At 56.0% G+C, this 19,590-nt stretch overlaps 2 protein-coding genes across 3 annotated transcripts; both read right to left on the bottom strand.

Moving 5' to 3' along the window:
• Nucleotides 1–480: 480 nt before the first annotated feature.
• POU2AF3 (POU class 2 homeobox associating factor 3) lies at nucleotides 481–7,017 on the bottom strand. Of its 2 annotated transcripts, none has more exons than XM_040085133.1 (5): nucleotides 6,899–7,017; nucleotides 4,748–4,842; nucleotides 3,151–3,211; nucleotides 1,546–1,769; nucleotides 481–1,141 (listed from the first exon to the last, which is right to left on the bottom strand). In XM_040085133.1, exons 1-5 carry the CDS (start codon nucleotides 6,903–6,905, stop codon nucleotides 803–805), a joined length of 726 nt encoding a protein of 241 aa, XP_039941067.1. In that variant the 5' UTR covers nucleotides 6,906–7,017; the 3' UTR covers nucleotides 481–802. The 2 variants fall into 2 exon arrangements, with proteins under 2 accessions (XP_039941067.1, XP_039941066.1); XM_040085132.2 differs by lacking the exon at nucleotides 6,899–7,017 and adding an exon at nucleotides 5,069–5,206.
• A 2,487-nt stretch (nucleotides 7,018–9,504) lies between these two features.
• POU2AF2 (POU class 2 homeobox associating factor 2) lies at nucleotides 9,505–17,229 on the bottom strand. Its single transcript, XM_040084919.1, has 5 exons — nucleotides 17,220–17,229; nucleotides 15,187–15,296; nucleotides 11,440–11,482; nucleotides 10,495–10,793; nucleotides 9,505–9,903 (listed from the first exon to the last, which is right to left on the bottom strand). The coding sequence occupies exons 1-5, from the start codon at nucleotides 17,227–17,229 to the stop codon at nucleotides 9,505–9,507; spliced, it is 861 nt and encodes a 286-aa protein (XP_039940853.1).
• Between the last annotated feature and the right edge of the window lie 2,361 nt (nucleotides 17,230–19,590).

Here is a 19,590-nt window from a genome sequence, read left to right as displayed (position 1 = left end):
TTCAGCTGGCTATGCTGAAAACCTTTTATCAACAGCCCAAACTCGACCAAGGGCTGCCAAACTGCATCAGCCTCTCAGGGAAATTCTGCTTCCACGGGGAAGCTGGTGCTGAGCAGCAGCCAGAGAAGTTTGGCTCTGGATTTTACCTCTGAGGGGCCGTGGGCTAAACCCTGGGCTGGTGTGGCGAACAGCAGCTTTTCCTTTTCTGCCAGAACTACTGGGAAATGTCACCAGGGCAGCCTGAGCTGCAGCAGCAGGTGAGGAGCTGCAGATCCAGCCCGGAGCTGGGAGATGCACGGCGTTCTCTGGGAAAAGCTGGGCGCTGGATTAAATATGGACCTTTTATCTGCTGGGAAGGGTGAGTGAGACCTTTCATGTCACTGCTCAAAATCTCACCCTCACCTCTGTGAGAGCAGGGTCAGCAGCAGGAAAGAGAAAAGCACTGATCTCTAGCACATGAAGAACGACCAGGTTTCAGCATTTGCACCAAATGATTTATTTGTATCAAAAAAGAGCTGGTTTAATGATAAGTGTTTGATAAGGCAGCTTCGGATTTATTTAAAAAACAGCAACGAAAATAATCAGGGAAAAAAAACAAAAACAAAAACAAAAACACCAAACCACCACAACCCCAACAAAACACCCCTGACCGTGGATTAATGTAGTGACAGCATCGTGTTAAAAAAAAAACGTGCGAGTAGTGAAGAATAAACCGGACTGTGTTAGGCAGCACAACTTTGCATAGTTCATGGGCAATTTAATCTGATTTGGGTAGAGTGGATGTGTGAAACCACAGTCCCCATTAGCTGTAGCAAATGTCACAGCTCCTGTCCCTCCTGAAGAAGTCCTCGGCCAGGGCCGGGGGTGGCAGGAATTCCGTGCAGTCCGTGCTGGGGCAGGGGAAGCACTGCGGGAGCCTGGCGTCCGTGTCCTGGGAGCCGCAGGCTGGGCAGCAGCAGGCAGGGCCGGGGAAGGGGCACGGGGGCTGGCACGGCCACTCCTCCAGCGGGCAGCTGTAGGGTTTGGTGTCCAGAGCTGAGGGCGGGCTGGGGGTCAGCGGGGTGAGGGGAGAGAGCTCGTGGGGAGAGCAGCTGGAGCTCCACGGGCTGGGCAGGTCGGCTGAGCTGGGCGAGCTGGCAGCCTGGAGTTTGAGAGAGAGAAAAAGGAAAAAAAAATGGGAAAAACAGGAGATTTTAGGGAAATGTGGCCAGCAGCCTGAATTCCTGTGCTGTCGCCTTTCTCAGAGGAGTCCGGCTGCCCCGAGAGATCTCGGAGGTCTAAACCCCGAGGCAGTTTCCGTTAGTAGGCACAATCCCTGGCAGGAACTGTGCTGCTGCTTGCAGAAAACCTACAGGACCTCCAGAAGGGACATTCCCCACCCTGCAGCCTCTCCCAGTTCATTTGGGGCTCCCCATTCAGAGCCCTTGAGCATCCCAGGCTCCTAAAAGCAGCCAGATTCCCACATTGCTGCTGTTCTGGCCCAGGATGTGACTCCCTCTCCCCTTGGGGACACTTGTGGCTGCTCCCCTGGCTCCCAAAGCTCACCAGGCCCTGGTTGAAGCAGAGCTGGACCGGCTGGAAGGGGTCTGGGGTGTAGTGTGGGGGCTGGAAGGCGCTGAAGGCCGGCTCCGAGGGTGCATCCGGCTGCAGGCAGGAATCTATCAGCTGCTCCAGGTATCCAGGGCTTTCCTCGCAGGACAGGCAGCTGGAAAACTGCCAGGACGGGCAGCAGCTGGGCACAGGAGGGATGGGCTCTGCTTCAAAAGGTTCTGGGAGAGAAAGGAAAGCAGACAGCAGCAAATTAATCCGTGTCTGTCTTCGCAGAGGGCAGGTGTTGCCCCAGGCCAGGTTTCAGTGCTCTCCTACGCTGTGAATTTAGGCATTAAAACGAGCCCTTCAAGGGCAAGGTGAATTTTGTAGGAAAGCAGCAACCAGGAGGGAGATGCTCAAATCATGTGAATAACTCAGGGAACCCGGCCCCCTCAGATGGAAACTCTTCTGGTCCCAGGCTTTTTGGACAGGGATCCAGCTGGAAACTCCCTCAGACTCTTGACCCTCTGTTCTCCCTTCTGTGCGCTGCTTGCAGCCCCAGAAGGTGCCAGGCAGTGATTTGTGCTTCCCAGCCTGGCAGATGTGCCTTTGCCTCATCTCCAGACCCGGGGCAGCTACACCTGCAGGAAAAGGGGGGATAACAGGAGGATAATTTGCTTTTTTTTATCCTCCAAACAGCCAGACAGGAGACAAACCTCTGAGCAGAGCAAAAGGAGCAAGCCAGGCACGATGTGGCATTGTGACCACGCGGCGTTACTGGCCAAAGGGTGAGTTCCTGGAAAGCTCCCAGCAGATCTGGCTTTTCAGAATTATTATCTTTTCATACACCGAGTTCAAACACGGTTTAAGCCCCGTCCCACGTGAAGGGCGCAGGTCTGAAGTGCACATTGCAGGGTCAAAGGTGGCAGCGCTTAGCTGGCTGTGTGGAGTGAGAAACACCCAAAATACATAAACTGATGGAGACCTTCCAGCCTGAAAAGGCTTTGGCGTGTCGGCTGTGGCGTGTCTCACGTTTCTTTATTAACATAAGCAAATGGATTCCCAGCTATCGATGCTTTAACGATTTCCTTGTCCGTGCAATGTGCGCACTCACGCCTGCCCAGCCTTTCCTCCGTGCTTTGTCAGGGGATAATTGAAGGATCTGGGAGCCCAAAGTGCCCCTCCCCTCACCCCTTCCCCCTTTTCCTTGGATATTGGCAGGCGGGAGGAGGAAACTCTCGGTGGTGTTGAAAATCTGGTATTTCTCTCACTCCTATGGATGCTGGCAGGAGAGGGAGAAGAGAACAGAGCTCAGCCAGGTGCTCCAGGGCGCTCTGACCCTCGGCGTGGCACCCACGGCCTGGGGAAGGCGGTGTTATTCCCTAGGGACGAGCATCCCTTCCCGAGGGGGATGCAATTCCTGGCTGCGGGAGGAATACCCTCCGGAAAGGAGAGCTCCTTTTCCTGAGCTCCTCACCTGCGTTCCAGGGGCTCCCCGCAGGTCTGGCTGGCCGCGCCGCGGGCGGTGCCGGCCTCAAACACGGGCTGGGGAGGCTCGGGGCTGCGGGGAAATTTGGGAACGGGGCAGGAACGGGCCGTGTGGATGGGTTTTGTACCGACCTGGGTGAGGCGGAGACACGCACTCTGCAAACTGGATGCTGCTGCTGCTGCCCCACGAAACCTGAGCAGAGAGAAGGGGAGGAGAGGAGCTGTGGCACAGAGCAAGGTGAGTCCGGATTTCAGGGAAAACTCTTGAATCAAACCTCTTTTCCCTCACAGCCGCGGCTGGGAAAACCTCCCCGGCACTGACAGAACATCAGGTTAATGCGCATAACACGGTTTTTGCTGGTGACAGCCCTGGGAAGCACAGCACCGAGCCCGAAGCCCCTGAATCTTTTTTGCTGCATTCCCGATTCCACAGAGCTGCCTCTGAAACTAATGTGTGTTCATTTCCAGGAGCGTGGATTCCACGGTGGAGGGAATCCCGAGGAATTCACAGGGACGGATATCACTGAGAATGAGCGATTAACTAAAGACCACTGCAGGCATCCCATCAGACCGGACTGATGTCGTTTGAGAACCAGCCCTGGAAGTGCCCCTTGGAAAGGGACAGCTTCGTTTTTTAAGGAATGTTGGAAGCTGAAGCAAGAGAGATCAACCACTTCTATGAACCTGACCTGCTGGGAGGGAGAAATCCACCCCAAAAGCCACGGGAGGGGCCAGGATTTTACTCTGCAAGTACAAACACTGTTGGTTTGGGGCTACTTTTCCCCTCAGTTTTAATTCATACAGCCCTCCACTTCATTTCCTTTATTCAAGATGCTCTCGAGCGAGCAGCTCATTTCCCTGGCAACAACTTCCTAGCACATCCCGTGCATTTAATTCCCGAGCAGCGGCTCTGCTGGGCTGAGGGTGCCTTTTCTCCCTGGCGCAGATGTGACAAGGCGGAGACAAGAGTTGAGCTTTTCTCAGCGCACATCCCAAAGCCTCGGGGGTTTTGGGGCGGGCCGTACCTTGTGCAGGTCACCGAGCTGACTTCCCTCACCGCCTCTTGTCACTTTTCTCCCGTGTGGGCACCACAGGGGCTATGTGAAGTTCTGGTGGGAACTGAAAACACAGTTCCACGCAGCCCTGGCACACCTGGCTGCGGTGGAGAGGCCGCTGCGGCTGCAGGGGAGGAGCGACCCAGCGTTTCCAAAACTTAACAATTCTCTTCTCCCAGACCTCTCTGCCCCTGGCTCTCAGGCTGGTTTTTGTGCAGTCAGCCGCAACAAGGCGCGGAGGCTGAAATCTGAAAGGCTTCAAAGAGCTGCAGTGTCACGAACCAGGAAGAAATAATGATTTGCCAAGCTCTTTATGCAAATCCCCAGAGTGGCTGGAGCTGGAGGAATCCTACAAAGGCTGGAAGAGGGAACCAGAGGGGATGTGCACGTGTGTGTGCACACAGAGCTCCATCCCCTCCTCCAGAAGGGATGGGGCTGCCCGGGTGAGCCTTCCATCCCGGAGGGAGTGACTTTTCTGGAGCAGCAGCTCCGCTTTCTCCCTGCATTCCTCAGATTCTCACTGCTTTAGGTCATTGCTGCAGCTACTCTGAATGTTCTTTCCCCTCATCCTCACCAGCCTGCTCCACTCGGATTTTGGCCCAAAAAAAACCCCCCAAAACACCAAACCATTAAAAGAGAAGGTACAAAGCAAACTCCACAGTATTTTTACTCACTGCCGAACCAGTGGCTGCTTGTCGAGCTCTCCTCTGCTGCAGCAACTCCTTGACTGTGATCTTCACCCTCACACCTTGGTACACCTTGGGCTTTCCTGGAAGAATTTGTGGGGAAAAAAAAAACACTTTGCAAAGAGGGAGAATCTCAGAGCAAACAGCAAATCCAGCAGGTTTTCAGGTGTGGTCTGTAACACTTGCTGTTCCAGCTTGGGACAAGCAGACACTCATGAAAATCTTGCTGTTGATTATATTTAATAACCACATGTTTTATTCCTCTCTACCTCCTTCTTCCCCCTGCCCCCCTTCCAGCTTTCCCAGTACCAGGCTCCATCTGGTGCTGCTGTTGGATTCATTTAAATTCCTGACATATTTCCCTCTCTCGGGACCTGAAAATAAATGTGGGAAGCGTTTCATCTGGCAGACGAAGGCCAGGAATAAAACAATGGAAATATGTGGGTGGTTATTCAGAGAGCTAAACAAAACACCAATAAAACGGCTGCTTTCTTGTAAAGCCTAGATTATCTCTTTATTCTGCTCATGTCCAACCCCTATTTGTTTCAAACAAGAATGTAGGGTGTGTTTAATCCAGCCAAAACCGACCAGCAGTCACCAGTCACTGATGAGGGATTTTTAGGACAGGAAATGATAAAGAATTTAGTTCTTCTGAAAAAAAACCCAAACCACTTTCACTTGTTGTACTCATGGTAAAACGCTCAGATCCTCTGGCAGCTGTTTCTGTCCTCGCCTTCTGCCGGTGTTTTAATCCAAACCCCACAATAAAAGGAAACGCACCCAGACTGGTCTCTACACTCAAGAAACGCCGGAGCAGGGAGCAGACAGCCCCGAAGGAGACACCAAAAATAAACTCCCAGCAGGAGAAGAGCAGTGCCGGAGCTGAAGCCGGCCTTCCAGTGCCACCTCTGGGCACGGAACGCCTTCTCCGCCCGGTGCCGGGAGACCCTGGCACAAAAACAACGCCGGGTTTGCGGGTTCTGCCCGCACAGCCCGGGAACCCTGCACCGCAGGCACTGTCCTCTTCTGCTGCAACCTCTGCCAGCCCCCGCAGTGCCCCCGTGGTGCTCCGGGGCAGAACAAGCTGGGACAGGCTCCCGGGTCCCTCCAGAGAGGTGACAGGGCTGCCTTCAGGGCACTTTGCCGAGCTGGGCTCAGCTGGGGATTATTCAGCTCGTGTTTTGGTGGTTTGTTTCTGTTCGACAAACTGAAGATGGGGGAAATGAGGGGAGGGAGGAGAAGGGTGGGATTCCGGGAGATCAGAGCTCCCGGCAGCCAGGGAGCAGCCCCTTCTAGCAGGGTGAAGGGTGGGCAGGGAGCAGAGCGATGGCTCTGGGGTCGGGGTGATGGGGCTGGGGGTCAAGTTTGGGAGTCAGGGGCAAGGAGAAGGGTGGCCAGGGCGGGTTGGGGGGGTCAGGGGCAGAGTGACAAAAGTGGATTGAGGGTGAGGGAACAGAGTGATGATTCTGGGGGTCAGAGAGCAGGGTGATGGGGCTGGGGGTCCAGGGGCAGAGAGATGGTGCTGGGCATCGAGGGAGAGGGTGCTGAGGGTGGGCTGGGAGCAGGGTGACAAGGACAGGGGGGTGGACTCGGGGTCGGGATTCAGGAGCAGGGTGTGCCGGGGAGGGCACGGAGAGGTGCAAGGAGGGGTACGCAGGGATGCGGGGTGGGCACGGAGAGGTGCAAGGAGGGCACACGGGGATGCGGAGTGGGCACACAGAGGTGCGAGGTGGGCACACAAATGCAGAGAGGGCACAAAGGGATGCGGAGTGGGCACGGAGAGGTGCAAGGAGGGTACACGGGGATGCGGGGTGGGCACACAGGGATGCGGGGTGAGCACAGAGGTGTGCGGGACCCCCTGTCACCCCCCTGCCGGGGGTCGCAGGGCACCCAGCCCGGCAGAAGCCCCGCTCGGTGCCCGGCGGTGCCCGCGGAGCCCCGTCCCGAGCCCTCCGCGCTGGCAGCCGGCGGGCAGCAGCCGATCCTTCCCTGCCTCCTCCCTCCCTCCTCCCCGCCCTCTCCGCTCCCTCCTGCCTTGGCAGGCGGGATCGCCTCGCTGGCGAAGTGACCCCGGCGAACCCCGAAACGGCCCCAAAACGGGGGTGTCGGGGGCCGGCGGGGGCTCGGAGCGGGGCTTACCGGACATCCCGAGCCGGAGCGGGCAGCGCCTCGCCAGGTGCCCGGTGCAGCAGCAGAGGTGGCCCCGGCCCCGGCCCCACAAGCTGGCCCAAGGGGGCAAGAGGAGTCAGGCTTGAAATTTGGGGCTGAAGGGACCTGCCTGCCAGGTGGCAATGGCAGGTGGATCCCGACAATATTATTGTTTTATCCCTACGGGTATAAGTTTGAGTTTTTCTCTCCTAATGCCAAGTATTTAAAACCTCTAGAAACCAATGATTTGACAATCAATGATTGCGCGATACTTTCAATTTGAATATTCAAAGGCTCCACAAAATGGGCTATCTTTTTGTGGAACTGAGCACATCCCCATCTAGCAGAGGGTCTCGGGGAACAGGATTTGCTGGGGCCACCCTCCCCACCCTTTGCTTTTGGGACATTTGCAGGGTTTTATCCATCTTTCCCTGAATGAAGCAGATGCCTCCAAACCAGCCCAGTGTTTTCCCCTCAGATGCGCAGGCTGGGCTCCAGCCCTCTCATATTTCATTTGCTACCTGCAGCGAGCACTCTGCGAGGCACCCACTCGCTTTTTGCATGTTTTTTGCATGTTTTAAGGCTAAATCCTGAGGGTTTGGGGCCAAAATGGCAGCGGGCAGGCGTGGCCTAACAAAGAGGCTGCCCTGAGCACCCAGATGGCTGAAGTTACCTGAACCCCACTTCTTCCCACAGCATTCCCTCCCTCTGCCTGGATGCTGGGCTCCCAACTGGAGTTTATTTGTGTTTTCCCCCGGTTCAGGCTGTTCTGTGCTGCACAAATCAGCCTTTTTCTCACGAGCCTCAGTGCTGGCCTGCCCCGGGAGCTGCAGCTCTGGGGGTTCAGTGTGTGGCTCAGACTTTTGGGATGGCCGTCCCCTCACAGCACTGCTGTCACTGGGTTTTTAGGCTGCCTCTCAGCTTTTCCCTGGGGACCACAGCCTCTGCCACGGGCAGGCAGAGCAGGCACAGAGCAGGCACAGAGCAGGCCAGGCTGTTAATCATCTACCAGCAGCTCAGGCTGGCTGTTGCCACGGCCCGAATCTTTTCTTCTCCTTTAAGTTGAGCAAACAACACTTGATTTCTGTGGGAGTGAGGCCATTCCTGGCTCTGAAATGTGCCCCTGCAGCTCCTTGGTAGGCCAAGCCTTGCCTGGAACAGCTTTATAGGGACACATCCCACCAGGAGAGGAGCCCACCTGCCCCGGAGCACAAAGGAATGTGCTGTGCAAGGGGCGGGGGGGGTCTCACTAAGGAATTTGGGATCCCAAACCCTTCCCTTAGCGCTGTGGGTGGTGCAGCCCGGGCAGGCTGCAGGGAGCTGGGATGATGTTGAACCGTGTGAGCAGAGAGCAGAGCCTGCAGGCTGCCCAGCTCCAGCCCTGGGGGAGCTGCATGCCTTCAGGAAACACGAGGCAGCTGAGTTCTGCCTGGTCTGGCTCTTCAGAGCATTTCCAGGCTGATAAAATCCCTGCCTGGGTGAGGAGCTGGGTGCCTGAGTGGGTCAAACATTTTGAAGAGAGCTCAAAACCCCGTCCCTGCTTCTCCCTTGGAGCCTGGTGGCCACACAGCCACACTGGCCTGGTGGCCCCGCTCACAGCAGCCCCTGGCAGAAAGAAACAGCTGAGGAGGTCACTGGCATTCAGCCTGGCACTGGTGTCAGCTGTGGAGGGGAACGAGGCTCAAGCTGGACTCAGGTTTGGGGGAGCAGGGCTGGGTGTGGGGCCAGGAGAGCTGCACACCCCCTGAGGTGATCGGGGAACGGCTCTGGCTGGGCTGGGGCCACCCCAGGAGGCTCCACACCCGCCACTCGTGGGGGTGGAAGGGGCTGGAAAGGCTCCAGATGCCCCACCAGCGCCAGGGCTTGAGGAGAAAAGCAAGGAGGGACTTAAAGCGTCTCACCCCTACACATTCCCAGGGGCTGGAACGCTCCAGAGCCCCTTGCTGCCGGTGCCAGGTTCGGGGGCCAGCTGCGCCATGGGGGTGAGCCCCTCGCTGGGACAGAGCCGCCGCGATGCGCGGGCTGTGCCAGGGCTCCAGCTCGGCGTGTTTGCGTGTGCAGAGCTACCTCTAGCGGCCACGGGCCCCGGCGTGTCCCCGGGGCTGGGACCCGCTCCGGTCCCCTCTGCCAGCCCCCCGGGAGCCTCCCGGAGCAGCGCGCCCGGTGGGTGCGGGCAAGGAGGGAGCGGCTCCGCGCTTCGTCCGGGGCAAAAGGGACCTCGGGCAGGGGGCGGTGGGCGCCCTGCAGGTGGCAGGGGTGGCGAGGCTTCCTCGGGCACGGCGCAGCGGGCAGGGCAGTGCCCGCACCCCACAGAACCCCCGAGCCATGAAGGCTGGAGGAGCCCTCTGAGGAGGGGATGCTCGTTGGTGGGAAAAGCCCGCAGAGCGCAGGCGATTTTCCGGGCTGAGCCTTTTCACTCGTGGGACAGGGAGAAATTCCTTCCACGAGGCACTAGAAGGCACCACTCTGTATTTCTAACCAGAGCACAAAGCATCGCGATTGACGGAGCAGTTTTAGGACGGGGCAGTTTTAGGACGGAGCCTAAAACCATGCTTCAAGAACGGCCCGTTCCTCTTCCCACCAGCTCTTCTCTCTCCTCAATAAGTTCTCCTGCCTTCATAAGTCCCCCAGAGGGCACTTCCATCCTCTTTAGGCCAGGCCGAGTGGTCGGGAAGGTGCGGGGGCTCCGAGGGCTGCTCCGGGCACGGGTGGCTCATCCTGGAGGGCTCGCTGGCCACGGCCACCAACGGGGACAGGCTGTAGGGAGAGGCGGCAGCGTAGCCGGGGGAGTAGTGGGCATCTTCGAGGGGGTGCAGAGGGTAGGGCTGGGCTCCAGGGATGGCCGGGGTCCAGCCTGAGCCTCGGAACGGGGAAACACCTCCGGATTCGGGCAGGGGGAGGCAGCTGGAGCTGGCAGGGAGCGCCTGCAGAGGCTCGGAGCAGGCGCTGTCAGACTGGCTGAGGCTCTCGGCTGAGCTCTGCTCCCAGGGCTCTCTCTGCGGGGAAACACGGAGAGAAGGCAGGGAAAACGCTTAGGGACAGAAGCCTGTCCTGGAGGCGGTGGAATATCTATCCCCGGGAACGCCCAAAGGGTTTCTGTGCCTCTGGAGCAGTGTTGGGTGTTGTAGCTGGGAAAGGAAACATCCCTCCTGTCAGGACTGGCCAGCCCTGATCCCGCAGGATCCAGGAGCTCCGGCTGGGGCTGTGAGCGCAGCTGGCTCCTGGGAAGTGGCAGGGATAGGGACGGGCAACAGCCTGGAGTCACCCAGGGCTGTCTCTAGAAACCCAGGGAGGGAGAGTTTCATAAAATCATGGAACCACAGAGCATCCTGAGGTGGAAGGGACCCCCAGGACCATCAAGGACAGCCCAGCAATCCCAGCCCGTGCCTGGGAGCAGTGTCCAGTTCAGATGCCTCCAGGGACGTCACCAACAGGAACAGGGCACAATTCGATGGAACCAAAGAGAAAAATCCTCCCCCCAGAGCCCTGCCCCACCCACCAGGGCCGCTCCTGTAACAGCCCCATCCTTCCCCCGCGAGTCCCCCAGACCGAACCCCGCATTTCACCGGGGTGACCTCGCCACTCACGAGCAAGAAGTGCCCCGTGTCGCTGGGGAAGGGTGGCAGGAGAGGGGGCACGGCCGGGGGGGTGAAGAAGGAGCTGGTGCCGGCTGGGAGAGGAGGAGCGCGGTGATCCCCGAACTGCTCGCTGAGATAGGGCTCCAGGAGTGCTGGGTAGCCCTGGGGGGCAGAGGAGTCGCAGGAGAAGGGTTTGGAGCCCAGAGGGGAGGAGTAGACATCGCTGACAAACTGCTTGGGGCTGTGGAAATCCAGCTCGGCTGGGAAGGATCTGCGGACGCCGTAGTAACCAGCCGTGGTGGGTGAGCCTAGGGCCAGGAGAAAAGGGTGGGAAACTGTGGAGAAAACTCTAACAGCTGCCACAGAACGACGGACACCTCTGCGGGTGCAGGGCAGAGCCCTTTTCTCGCCAGCATCACCCAGGAACCCATCCTGCCTTGACCCAGGTGTGTGAGCCCAGAGGGGTTTTTGCTTCCATCTGCAGCAAACCAGAAGCGTTCGGGAAGTTTAAATAGGAGGGCAGAGAGATGGAGGTCAGCTCAGCCGGGCTGTGCCTCTTCCTTGCTCTGCTACAGCCCCTGGGGAGGAGGTTCCAGCCTCGCTCCGCTTGCCCTGCCCGGGAGCTCGAGGGATAAAGCAGGTCAGCTCCCGATTTTGTGCCTTCTCCCTCCAGCTCCAGGGAAAATGGGAAAACACAGGAGGAGAAGCAGGGGTTCTGTATGGCTCCTCTGCTAAAAGAGGTGGGAACTGCTTTAATTACTCTCTTTGAGGTTTTCGCACAAGATTATCTCCGTTCTTTTTGGGATCCTTTTAATTTCTCCCCTCCTGGCGTCTCTGTCTGAGGGGTGGCCCCGCTCCGGGGCTTGTTTCCCATCCTCTGGAGGAGAGCAGGCAGGGCTGTGCCAACCCTCCCACCTGCTCGGGAGGTGTTTAGCAGCGCAGGGAAAACCTCACCTGGCATTTGGCCAAAGGGCGACTGCGCTGTGCTGGTGCTGCCCTGCAAAATATAAAGAGGTGTTTGAAAAAAAAAAAAATAATAAAAAACCGACTTTCCAAAGCAAGGCAGCTCTGAGTGTACTTCACATGCACCGTTTGAGCCTGGGTGCTGCGGAGGGTTTAACTCCGTGATTTCCTCGGAGGTATTAAAAGATGTAGGCTAAGCAGAGGTTTTGAAGCAGAGCTGAGGAGAGGAGGAATATCGAGTTAACTGGCTTCTCCCTCCTGTCCCACAGGGTCCCTCGAAGCAGGCAGAATGCCGAGGAGTCCTTCTGGTGTTGGCACAAACCAGGCAAGGTGAGATCTGCGGCCAAAAGGGGCAGATTCCAGCCCGTGCTCCAGCTCAGCTGTGCTGGCTCTGCTGCCCCAGAGCTGCTGGACCTGGCCCTTCCCAGCAGCAAGAGCAGGCTGGGTGGAAAGAGCGTTCCCAGATCCTGTTTGGATCCTACAGCAATGGTTATGATAATAATAATATTGATATTGATCATCATTCTATCCCCTTGGTCTCCAGGTAAAGGAGAATTACCCCTGGAACGCTCCCAGTGCCTAATTCCTTACCCAGCACCCTGGCAAAGGCGTCTGCTCCTCTGGAATCCCACTGAGTCCTGCTCTGGGGAGCTCCAAGCCCCCGGAGCAGGGACACAGAGCCCCCGGGTGCGCTGCTGTCCCCTCTGCTGTCCCCTGGCCAGCGCTGGTGGCCCGCTCTGTCCGGTTTGCATAGCGCAAACAGGAGGCTCCTGCCGTAGCAGGCAACCAAATTTAGAGGTTTAGATTTGAATTAAATTTGCCAGCTCTGAGGACTTCCTTGTGCTGCCCAGGGAAGGTTTGCAGCTGCTCTCTGCTCCGTCATGGAAATGAGCCCTGAGCCTGCACAGGCCACACGGGCTGCAGAGGTGGCAGGAGGTGGCAGGAGGTGGCAGGAAGGAGCCCCCGGGGTTGTGGACAGAGGAGCGTTGGTGTCACACGGGCAGGGCTTGCAGCTGTCCCCAGCTGGAGCCATCACATGCAAATCCAGGTCCCCTCTCAGCATTCAGGTCACTTTTTTTGGGGGAAAAAGCCGAGCTGGGAGGTTCAAGCAGCACAGATGGTGCCCAGAGGGCAGGGGGATGCAGTGATGGGGGCTGGGATGCTCTGCTGGCGGGACAGGAAGCTCTCTGGGCAGGGCTGGCAGCCTCCAGCAGGGATCATTCCCAACTAGCAGAGCATTTAATCTTTGATCCTGTCAGTTCAGCAGCCACTGGAACTGCCTGGCTGTGTGCACACACCTGTGCTGGAGAGCCCCAGAGGTGCCAGGGCTTCACCTGCCCCTGCTGCAGCCCATCCTTGGGCAGAGCACATCCCTGCATTTCATTCCCCTCCTCGCTCCTTCTGGGCCTTAATTGAGAGCCATTAGTTCATTTCCTCCCTGCACTGCTTCCTCTCCCTGCCATGGGAATGGGGAGCCTGCATCTCCTGCAGGTCTGTTCAGCCTCCCGGGGGCCCACAGCGTGTCCAGCTGTCGATAAGCTCAGCCTGCCCTGCCCTGCCCTGCCCGTGGCCAGGCTCAGATCCTGGCTGGGATTTCTCCAGAGAGCTCTGCTGCTCCACTGCCTCCTAACTCACCTACAAATCTGCCTGAATTTAAGGATCCAGCTCAAAATAGTGATCTGGCCTTGCCTTTTGGTGATGCTTTGGCTTCAGGGCATCACCTCCCTGGGCCCAGCTGAAGGAATAGAAAAATTCTCCCTCAAAGCAGAGCTGAGCCTGGGCAGGGCACTGCTGGAATTGTGTCCCTGGTCTGGGAGGGCTGCTGGGTGCTCAGCAGTGAATTCTCTCTACACCAGAGCGTTGCAGCGCTTCAGCTGTGCTGGCATCCACTTCCACACCTCAGAGAGGACAGGAATCCTTCATCCTGCACGGGACAGCTGCAGGTTCCTACCTGTGCAAGGGGAAAGCCAGACTCTCCCTACAGCCCAGGCTCCAGCCCCGCAGTTGGCGCAGAACCCCGGATTTTGTGGGGGTTTCCTCACAGCACACCCTGACTCCCCACCACTCCATGTCTGCAGGGCCTGGCCGTCAGGAAATTGTTGAAACCCTAGCCCAAAGCTCTGCTCTGCCGAGCTCTGACCTTCCCTGCCCAGCACGGGCCTCCCCTCGCACCAACAACGGCCCAGGGGAATTTTTATTTTTCCTTTCTGGAGCAAAGCTCACCCTCAGACAAAAGATGCAGCTGAATTACCCTGCATCATCAACAGCCCGAGGAGTGTGCAGTTATCTGCCCCTGGCTTTGATTCTGGGCCATATCCTGCCAGACAAACAGAGCTGCACTTACAGCTGCTCTTTTCGTGATACGTCCGAGCAAATAAGGATGTTTGCCCTGCACAATAATTTTTTGTCTCTCGCAGGGAATGAGCAGCAGGGCTGGTTTTGCATCCGAGAGACACCCACGCACAACTGCTGGGCTCTGCAGCACAAAGCCAAGGGCAATAAAAGCAAGGGAGGATTTTACAGTTCCAGGTGTTTCCAGCGCGGCTGTTGAAGCCGCCGCCTCCAGAGAGGGAGCAGGTAAATGCTGATATCCTCAACCAGGAGCTGTTTTCTCAGCTGCTTCCTGCTGCTCCCCAAAGATCTCCTCCTAAATGTCTGCCTGCTGGGAGCGTGTCTTCCCCAGTCACTCCTTCTCCGTGGCTCAGGGGGGTTCTGCCTTCCTGCAGCAGCTGGGGGATGGATTTCCTCTGTGGCTGGATTTCGCTGTGTTTGGTGATGCCCAATCCTGCCTTCCAATTCCCTTTTTTTTTTTTTTTTTTTTTTCCCCTGCCTGTTTTGTCACACAGAGTTAATGGGCCTGAAAAACACTTGCAAGTCCCTGTGAGGCCTCTTCAGCAAAAAAAAAAAAAAAAAAAACAACAACCAAAAAGCAACAGAGGTGAATGGCTTTTGGGGGAAAACATCAGAATTGCCAATTTCTGTGTTGTGCTGCCCACTGATCCTGGGCTCTGCTCCCTCTCTCTCCTTCCAGGACACAGCTCCAGTTCCCCCTCCTCTGCCAGTGTCCCAGAGCTCCCAGCCAGCCTGGAAGGGAGGAGCTGCTGCCCAGCAAAGGTGAGTCCCAGGAGCGCCCAGGGAAGGGTTCCTTGTGCCACTGGATGCCACCACGTCCTGGCATCACAATATCGTGTCCCCTTTTTGGGGACAGCCTCGCTTTTCTGGCTGGCGATTGAGAAAACAACAACAACAAAAAAACCCCGATGTTGTGTGGCAGGACTTGGGTTTCCTGTTGCCACAGAACCACTTTAAGAGGAAATCATCTCTTCCAAGCTGATGCTTGGCCTCTTTCCAGCGCATCACATCCCTGCAGCTCCCCGGCACTGGAGAGGAGCTGGAAGGAGCTCAGCATTCGGGGAAGAGCGGCTGTTTTCGGGGCACTGACTTGTCCAAGCGTAGCTGGCAGAAAAGGAGGTTGACTTGGGCAGGTGTCACACGCAGGACGTGAAAGGAAAGAGGAATTTAACATCACTGCCACGATTTAAAAAGGAATTCGAGGCATTTAAGGTTCACAGATAGGAAAATCAAGGCGCCATCAGTGATGTTTTGGGGCAAGCATTACTGCTGCGAATGGTTTTGCTGTTCTGTTCATACCGGCCGTGCCCCAAACTCTGTTTAAAGCAGGGGATGGGATGACGCGAGTTTATGGGGTTAAAAAAGGGGGTGGGGGACGGGACTCACGCTGAACCGGGAGCCGCTGCTCTGCCGGGATCGCTTCTCCGCCAGGAGATCCTTGACGGTGTGTTTCACCCGCACTCCTTGGTACACCCGTTTGCCGAAATCTGCGGGGACTGAGGGGGTGCGGAGGTCAGGGGAAGCGCAGGGCTTCCATCACCGTCACCTCTGCGCATCGAGTTGGGCAGGGAAAATATAAATCTGCAATTATTAATAGAAAATCAGCCCTTAGGAGCCCGACAGGGAGGGCAGGGGAAAGGCTGAGGTGTCCTGCCCTCTCCACGCAGACCCCTCTCTGCCTGCTGCTTTTGGGGCTTTTGTTTTTCCAGAGGGAACCCCGCATTTCCCCTTGGGGTCAGCGAGAGTTGCTTGAACTGCTGATTTCAGCACAGGGGTGGCGGCTCAGCCCTTGTGGAGCTGCCAGCAGAGCTCCTGCACAGCTCTGATCCCATGGAAATGCCCTGGATGGATGGAGTGGCTCCTCTGAACCTCAAAAGGAGAGAGGAGCTGCCTGCCCAGCCTGTTTTTTGTCTCCACAGCAAGCAAAGGCAGGTGCTGGGGGCTCTGTTTTTATCCAGGTTTTTGGGAAGGCACAAAGTGTCCCTGCCCTGGCAGCTCGAGGGTTTGGCCCCGTTTGTTTTTTTGTCCAGGAACACAGCACAACCAAACCAGCTCTGGGTGGCTTTGGCACGAGGCACGTGCCCTCTCCCTCTGCCTGAATTTTGGGAGATGCACGCTGTGCACAGGGGTTTTGGCACAGCTGAGGGACAATGGCAGGGACAGCTCTTTTACCCTGGCCTGAAGGCAGAGCTCGCACCTGGGGAGTCAGGGAGGAGTTTCCACCTGGGCTTTTATTGGATTATTCCGGAAGAAGAAAAAAACCCTCCCTGACTTTGAAGCTAATCCCTTGGAAAACACAGCGCCACGCTCCCCTGAGCCACAAACTGCCAGTGCACAGCTGATGTGTTTGATCTCTGGGATTTATTTATCATTTGGCTATTCTGCCCTTCAGGATGTGTCCCTTGGCTCTGTTTCTGGTGGCATTGTGGCCCCAGGTGCACACACACACAGGAGGAGATGACAACAACAACACGCTTCTGGCTTGGCCTCGCCCCAGATGGGGTTTTTTTTTGGGGTCACAGCAGCTGCAAATTTGGGCAAGTGGGATTTCATTTCGGTGTTTGAGTGCTGACCAGAGAGGTTCAGCCGCAAAGCAAACACAAAGCAAGGGACAGATTCCCCAAAAAATGAGGCGAAGATGAGAGCCTCGCACCAAAAAGCAGCAGGAGTGGCCAGAAATGAGCATCAGCTCTCGCAGGTGGAGGAATTCCAGCAGGTCTGGCGCTCTGCAGGTTTTCCTGGCACCTCTGCCGTGCTCCAAAGGCGTTGGAAAAGCTCTTCCACAACCCCTCTGCTCTTACACTCTGTTCTGTGCTGTTGAAGTCACTTCACTCACATACTCAGTTATTCCTCTGCCCAAATTTGTTTTAATTAAGCAACTCTCAGCCCTCTAACCCTGGTCTGAAGTTCTCACACCACTGAACCTGTTGCTTCCAGTGAATTATCCAGAGGCGTCTGACGCTGAGCTCTCAAAACTTCAGGTAACTCTGCCACTGGCAGCACTGGGGAGGAAAATGTTAATTCAGGCCCGAGTTTATGTCATTTCCCAGCAAATTGAATCCAATTGCACATCACTTTGAGCTAACTGCCTTTTGGAAAAAACAAACAAAACCAGACAAACAAACAAAACCCACCAAAACCCAAACCAACAAACAAAACAACAAACCCACTAACCCATTGCATTGTGAAGGACTATAAATTCAGTCTGGAGGAGGCAGAACATGCTAATTGATACTATTAAATTCTTGGGACATTTAGGATGTCACATGTCTATTTTAGACAAATTTTTGTGGTTTTGTTTTCGATTTTTTGTTGGGTTTTTTTTTCCATAGGAGCCCAAGGACAGCACAGTTTGTCCCTTCCCCGATATTGCCATGAAGATGCCTCAGCCTGTGAAAATCTGAGCTGCTGGAACTCACCTGCTTCCATTGTTGGTGCTGCTGAGGGGTCCCGGGTCCTGCAGGAATTTGGGGAAGATCTGTCCCTCGTGAACTCCCCAGGGCAGAGTGAAGCCTGTGCTCATAATTCCCTGGGAAACTTCCAGCTGAGCCTGGCGGAAATGGGTTTTCTAGACCCTAGGGATGTCTCCAGCACCATAGCTCCTTTGGGATTTGCTTAAATGCAAATCCCTGGGTCTGTGTTTCACTCCACTTTGCATGGTCAGTGCTGGTCCTTCCCCAGGAGCCTCCTTGCTGTCTGAGCTGACATTTCAGGGATGAAAACCAGAGGTTTATGGGCAGCAAAACCTCGGGGGGAAGTGAAAGGCTGGCGAGCCTTGCAGGGAGGAACCGTCTCCTTCCAGGTGAGGAATCTGCCTGGAAAAACAAGCCTTGGGATGAGCATTTCCCCCTGTGTGAGTGTGAGATCCCCACGAGCTACTGAAGCCCCCACTTGGGCAGGAATTCTGCTTTTCTGGGACTCCAGAGGCTGGTCTGAGCTTTTCACAACCGAGGGGGATTTTCCTGGAGCCCGCAGGCTCCTGCAGGGAGAGGGACAAGATCCATGAGAGGGACGGGCAGGAGCATCAGCTGAGGGGATGAGGGAGCCAGGAGAGGGAAGAGCAGCCAGGAAAGGAGCTCCTGACCCAGATTAAAGGTTCTGGGGTCAGAGCTGGCGTGGCCACTCCTCTGTGGGCAGCAAGACTGATTGTGCAACATCCTGATGCCTTTTTGGTCAACCTAAAAAAACAGAGGCCAGACAAAATGAAGGGAATAAAAAGCAGTTCTGTTTATTGAAGGGAGATTTCGGGCAGACAAAGCCCCCCAGGGGCTGCACCCAAAATGGACAATGGTCACGGGTTTGCACACTTTGATCACTTTGGGCCATTTGCACATTGGGGTTCATCTCCCAATTACAGCTTCAGCTAATGAAGTCATTGACCCCAAGTTTGCTGCCCCCAGCTCACTTTTGTTTCCGTCTCTCAGGCCTGAGGCAGTGAGGTGTCCTTGATGGCCAGGCCTGGAGAGGAATTGTTGTGTGTGAGCAAAATGGGGGAGCAGCAGCTCCCACTGTGTGTGGGGTTTGGAGTGCTGCACTAAAGAACTGCAGGGTTACAAACACGAAAAGCAGAAAAGCCGAAATCATAAGGCACCAATCCCAACCGAGGAATCCAACGAAGCCTTTAAACCCTCCCTTACCCGCTGCAGCGCTGCTCTGAGCCATCCCCACGCTGGCTCTTTGCCTTTTCCCCGCAGCGCGGTGGCACGGAGCACCTCTGCCGTGCCCAGCAGGGTGGGCTGGCTCCGTGCAGCGCGGCTCTGCTCATCTCCCAGGGCCAGCACCAGCCTGGCGCCGGATTGCTGCTCCTAATTGAATCTCTCTCCTGGTGGAGTCTGCTGCCGGCTCACGGGGCCGTGGGGTAAAATCCTGCCCTCCTGGTCCTTCCAGGAGCTCTCCCCAGCGCTGGCCTGGAGATTGATCCGGCCTCTCACGTAGCCTGCCTTCCTGGGGAAGGGTTTGGGGGTGGGTTGGGTTGGTTTGGTGGGGGTTTTTTTGTTTGTTTGTTTGTTTTGTTTGTTTTGTTTTGTTTTTGGTTTTTTTTGTTTTGTTTTGTTGGGGTTTTTTTGTTTGTTTTGTTTTGTTTTCTTTTGGTGTTGGTTTTTTTTTGGTATTGGTTTGGTTTTTGGGGGGGGGTTGTTTTTGTTATTTGTTTTGGTTTGGTTTGGTTTTTTTGGGGTTTTTTTTTTGTTTTTTTTTTTTAGTGTAATTATTTTTTAAAGTGTAATCCTTCTTTCCTTTCGGAGGAAATTTAAAAAGCACCAAGAGCAGCAGCTGGGCAAGGCAGGTCCGGAACAACATCCTGAGTAATTCCCGATTTTTTTTAACCTGCAGAACCCCTCAGGTTCTCCGCCTGCTCAGGGCTGGGAGGACACCACGCCACCAACACCCTAACCCCTGTGTGCGGGACCCTTCCCGATGTCTGGGTGGATTTCTGCATCAAAACATCTCTCATTTTGGCCCTTCTGTTCTTTCCCAGCCCTCCAGATGTGTGGGATTTGGCTGGCAGGTAACAGAAAGGGCAGAAGCACCAGGTGAGCCGGGGCAGATGGAAAATGGCGCAAAAAGAAGTTGGTTTTGTTCTGTCAGCAACGGGCTGCGTTTGCCAGCTGTCTCCTGGCACTGATTTTTGCCTCCTGGGCTGAGATTGCTGTACTTTGGTGAGGATGTCCAGGTTAAATCCCAGCCCCATTCCATGGCCGCTCACTCCAGGTGTCTTCTGTGCTGACTGCAAATTACATTGAAAACGACCAGAGAGAAAACAAAGGCTCGGCCAGGCTTCTCTGAGATGAA

This window comes from Hirundo rustica, chromosome 23 (assembly GCF_015227805.2).
Source record: "Hirundo rustica isolate bHirRus1 chromosome 23, bHirRus1.pri.v3, whole genome shotgun sequence".
NCBI classification, from domain to species: Eukaryota; Metazoa; Chordata; class Aves; order Passeriformes; family Hirundinidae; genus Hirundo; species Hirundo rustica.
This window is presented reverse-complemented; position numbering and strand designations above follow the sequence as displayed.

Bases quoted from the DNA above. Each gene is read 5' to 3' on its own strand.
- POU2AF2 (XM_040084919.1), bottom strand. The intron at 11,483-15,186 runs GTGAGTCCCGTC...TATATTTTGCAG, and splicing joins GCAGCGGCTCCCGGTTCAGC to GGCAGCACCAGCACAGCGCA. The intron at 9,904-10,494 runs GTGAGTGGCGAG...GTTTCCCCGCAG, and splicing joins ACACGGGGCACTTCTTGCTC to AGAGAGCCCTGGGAGCAGAG.
- POU2AF3 (XM_040085132.2), bottom strand. The intron at 3,212-4,747 runs GTGAGTAAAAAT...CTCTCTGCTCAG, and splicing joins AAGCAGCCACTGGTTCGGCA to GTTTCGTGGGGCAGCAGCAG. The intron at 1,770-3,150 runs GTCGGTACAAAA...TTTCTCTCCCAG, and splicing joins CGTGTCTCCGCCTCACCCAG to AACCTTTTGAAGCAGAGCCC.